At 30.2% G+C, this 5,209-nt stretch overlaps 1 protein-coding gene across 9 annotated transcripts in view; it reads right to left on the bottom strand.

Moving 5' to 3' along the window:
* The window catches only part of LOC106871173 (innexin unc-9), a 366,584-nt gene that overhangs the window by 65,606 nt on the left and 295,769 nt on the right, over nucleotides 1-5,209 (bottom strand). Inside the window, exon 1 of one of the 9 annotated variants that reach the window (XM_014917503.2) lies at nucleotides 3,645-3,790. The exons of the other annotated variants lie outside the window; for them this stretch is intronic. Within the exon in view, the coding sequence (XP_014772989.1) occupies nucleotides 3,645-3,670 (26 nt within the window). The 5' untranslated portion in view covers nucleotides 3,671-3,790. Of the gene's footprint in view, nucleotides 1-3,644; nucleotides 3,791-5,209 lie in introns of those variants that run through there. 9 annotated transcript variants of the gene reach the window in all.

Here is a 5,209-nt window from a genome sequence, read left to right as displayed (position 1 = left end):
TATATTTATTTTCCTGTTTATATATTTAATTGCTTATTTCTTATTTTTCTTTTTAAGTTCGAGTACTTCAGTACAGTAAATGTGCTTTGAATAAACCACTCAATTGTGATTGTAGAGTCACAATAATATTTATTATCAATAGTAATTGTTTACTTCAAATTTTTGCTTATACTATCTTCTGAAATCAGGTAGCTTTTGAGAAGCCAGTATTCTCAAAACTGTCTGATTTGAAAAGCATGTATCAGCAAAACTTTGATATCAACAAACACTATTGATACTAAATATTACATACACTCAATATATATATATAAAAACATATAAAGGTGTGTGTGTGTGTGTATGTGTGTGTGTGTGTATGTGTGTGTGTGTGTGTGTGTATGTGTGTGTGTGTGTATATGTTATAGTTATACACACACACACACACACACACACACACACACACACACATATTATAGTTATATATACGGACACACACACACATATATATATATATATATATATATATATATATATATTATATTTATATATACATATATATATCATATTTATATATACATATATATATTATATTTATATATATACATATTATATTTATATATACATATGTATATATATTATATTTATATATACATATACACATATATATATTACATTTACACACACACACACACACACACACAATGTGTTATATATGTATGCATGCTCTAGTCTTTTCACTATTTTGTATTTTACCTCCCAAAAGATAATGTCATTCGGTTATGTGAAAATACAAAGTATAATAAGTTCTGGAATTTTTTATTGTAACACTATAGAGAATCTAATTGGTTCCATTATGAAATCTTATCTCAAAAGGTGGTGTATGACTTGATCAGAAGTTAGTTACATTTCTATATATACCTGGTTCAAACCCTGGTGTAGACTTTGCTTTATTATTTCTTTCAGAATAAATGAGATGTGAGTCATTAATATGTTTCTCCCAGTTTGTTCAGTAGACAATACTTTCATTAATGGTCATGTGCTAATGTGAGAAATCCTTATTAATCCCATTGTATTCTGAGTTCAAATTTTGTCAAGGTCATCTTTGCCTTTCATCTTTCTGGTGTTGATAAAATAAAGTATCAATTGAATGCAGTATTGATTTAAATGACCAACTTCTACTTCTGCCACCAAATCTTGGGTCGTGTACCTATTCTAGAAATGTTTATTTAATCAAATGTGGTACTCAAACAGTTTCAGGTTCTTTGCATCTGTATTTTAATAGTATTGGTATTTATCTGGAACTATCAAGTACAAAACCTTCAGATTGCAGAAACAAAAAAAAAAATATCTTGTTAGCAACATTGAACTATACATAACTTAATGTACCTCACTTTCTTTAAGCATGTACAATAAGGTGGTATAATTCCCTGGTGTAAGCTATACTCAGTTCAATTCCTCTAGTGGGATCACTTATCTGTGATATACTGGCTCCCTATCCAGAAGAACACTTCTCTTATAAGCTTAAAATCACTTAAATGAGAGATAAATACTAGCCCAGTGGACTTCAAAGATCTGTTAACTATTAAAAAGTCTTTTTCAACTCTATTGATGGATAGCATTATCATAAAAAACATATGTTCAGATTAAAACATGTGTTTTATGGCTCTCTGACAACAATCTGCATAAAACATTTTACCCAATTGGTGTACAGTATTAACATTAAATTTGACTCTCTCAATATTTGTTCATTATTTGTAGCAGGGATAAAAAGGAACAAGACTAAATAAGAAAACTAATATATTAAGCTGTGTTTTGTTTTGCTATTTTAATTCAGTATACAAAAGTAAAATTTATGTTAGGGAGCTTAGAATATTGAAGAGGAGAAAGAAACAAAATAATATTTTCAGATTAAAAAAAAAAAAATAAACATTTCCATATTAAATATTTTCAAATTCATGCTTGGAAATTAATATTTGTTGAAGTAAATATTTGTATCATTTAAACTAGTTAAAAAAATTTCATGGTTAATACACACACAAAATATTCTTTTCTAACACACACACACACACACACACATGCATAGGCATGGGTGTGTGGTTAAGAAGTTCACTCCTCAATCATGTGGCTTCGAGTTCAGTCCTACTGTATGGCTAGTATCTTCTACTATCCCTCTAGGTTGACCAAAGTCCTGTGGGTGGATTTGGTGGAGGGAGACTGAAGGAAGTGCTTTATGTGTGTGTATATATGTAAACACACTTGCTTATGAATCTCCTTCTATTGTCATTGTGCTATAATTCCAAATGAGACCACTGTCATAGAAGCAGTGTCTGGCTATGAGGGAACAGGTGCAGTTTAGCAACATAAAGGGTGTCCATTGATAGAAAATCTACCTCAACAAATTCCATCTGACTCATGCAAACATAAAAAAGTGGACACTAACACATGATGATACACACAATACATATATATATACACACATACACTTAACATATACATAAATCACCTCGGTAGTGTTTGAGATATACTATTCTTTTCTTTCATCATCAGGCAAGTTTAATCAAATCATAGAGCTAGCATCTTTATCATCATTCTCACAATCAACAACATCTCAAGCTACCGTACCAATCCATCCACCAAGAAAAAAAAAAAAAAAAAAAAAAAAAAAAAAAAGAATAGAAAACAAAATTATTTTAACTACTGCAATAGAATTACTATAGTGGATGTTGCTGGAGTTTAAAAGAAGTAAAACATTTACAACATAAAACAGTTGTAATTAGAATTGATAATAATTATTGAAGATGAAGTAATGGTCTGATGCAAAGGTTCTTAAATGATGTTTTTATGACCCACTGAGGTGCACTGCAATATTTTCAAAACTATAGTGTAAGTCTTTAAAGAATATATATTATATCAATGCTTAGGCATCTTGTAAAAATGTTAGTCATAAATTTGTTATACACATGTATGAGGTCATAAACAATAGTATTTTTTCTAAATGTTTTCTTTCCTTGGATTTTTAAGATTAAAACTAAAGTTTTCTTTCTTTCTTTCTTTCTTGAATTTTCGTGTGATGTGTCCCAGTGATTTCCTAATTGATCCCCAGTGTGTATACAGTCAAAAAGATTGTGATCCACACTGGTTTGATATCAATGATATAACAATAGATTCTGACACATCTGTTTCGTAAGATGATATTGTAGAGGAAATATTCGGAGCTGTCACTTAATCTAAGTATGGAATGTGAAAAATATCTCTGCTACTTGTGAAAAAACTGATAAAGTTGGCAGATAACTCAACTATCATGGTAGAAAAGGGATAATAAAACAATTATTTACAAAATGAAATAAAGATAGAAAGATAGATAGGGCTTAATGAGAGGGAGAGAAAGAGAGAGAGAGAGAGAGAGAGAGAGAGAGAGAGAGAGAGAGAGAGAGAGAGAGAGAGAGAAGGACAGAGAGAGAGAAAGAGAAAGTTAGTAATCTAGCTATATTTAAGAATTGCATTTTTTTCTTTAGTAGCTGATAGTGAAAGGAGACGTAAGTAAATTCCTGTTTTATTCTGTATTACTTTACAAAACAAGAGATATTTTTAATTAAGTCTCTGACCAATATTTAATGAGCGAATAAATAAATTGTAAATATAAAGAAAAAATTGCAATTACAAACCATCTTCCAGCGTCAAAGATGTCCATAGAAGAATGTTTTAGCTTGGCACAGTAAGTCGATCTCACTGCTTTTCAGTTTTAACATGTAAGAAAATACTATCCCCTGTTAAGGATCCTGAAGGCATGTGAAGCCCTACATATAGCAGTAACTGCCTACTTATAGGGAGGCAAGATTCCTAGCTACATTTTTTTATTTTTTTTTAAAACAAAAATAACTTCAGCTATGTGTATGTGGTGATATGGTGTAGTCACTTAATCACATCTCCTAATGTATATTGCTGAAGTTTACAGCATTCTACATCATCTGCATAAATTTGAAACCTTTTCACAAAGTATCAGTGAGCCCTTGACATTAGCAGTGAGAATATTATCAAAGGAAGTATTACAAAACAAAAATGAAGGATGTTAAGGAGATAAAATATATGGGACCCGGACATAATTTCGGTAATAATTCACTATTTATTTTTTCTTTTGCTTCGTATTTGTATTATTATTATTCTTTTGAAATGTAACTTGAGGCAAAGTAAATGATTTTTAATATATAAACATTATGAAAATTCTGTATTAGCATTCAAAATAAAATTTTTAATTCTAATATCTAGTTCTATTTAAATATCTAGTTCTATTTAAATATCTAGTTCTATTTTAATATCTAGTCAACTATTTATTAATATGACATAAAGATGGATTCCTCCACCACCATCACCACCATCTCCATTTTTCTTCTCATATTTATCCACTTAAATATTCATAATGCTATAAATTTATAAGCTATAAACTAATTGCCTATTTTCAAATGCACATTTCCATTTTGAAGATCAGAAACAGCAACAACAACAGCAATAATAATGGCTATGAATTTTGGCACGAGGCCAGTAATTTGGGGGAGAGGGTATAAGTCTGTTACATCAACTCCGGTACTTGACTGGTACTTATTTTATTGACCTTGAATGGATGAAAGGTAAAATCAACCTTGGTGAAATCTGAACTCGGAATATAAAGAGCCAGAAAAAATGTTGTTAAGCATTTTGCCCGACATGCTAATGACTCTACCAATTTGCCAGCTTAATCATAAAAGTAATAATGATAATAACAACAATCATAATAATAATCTTTTCAAATATAGGCATAGGGCCTGAAAAATTTGTGGGGAAGATGTCAATCAATTACATAGATCTCAATGTGCCACTGGTAATTATTTCTTTGACCCCATAAGGATGAAAGGCAATGTTGACCTTGGCAGAATTTGAACTCAGAACGTAAAAGTGGATGAAATGTTGCTAAGTATTTCTGTCCAGTGTGCTAATGATTTTGCCAGCTCACCACCTTAAGGAGGATAATAATAATAATAATAATAATAATAATAATAATAATAATGAGGTAACATAATGAGGTAACATAACAGGGAGGGGTAATAAACAGTGCATGAGATGAAGCTTCCACATAACAGAATAATAATAATAATAATAATAATAATAATAATAATAACAATGATAATTTCAAATTTGGCCACAAGGGCAGTTTGTGAGAGGGGATTAAGTCGATTACATTGATCCCCAGTGTTCA

This window comes from Octopus bimaculoides, chromosome 2 (genome assembly GCF_001194135.2).
Source record: "Octopus bimaculoides isolate UCB-OBI-ISO-001 chromosome 2, ASM119413v2, whole genome shotgun sequence".
Taxonomy (NCBI): domain Eukaryota; kingdom Metazoa; phylum Mollusca; class Cephalopoda; order Octopoda; family Octopodidae; genus Octopus; species Octopus bimaculoides.
Note: the sequence above shows the minus strand (reverse complement) of the source record. Positions and strands in the feature narration are given on the sequence as shown.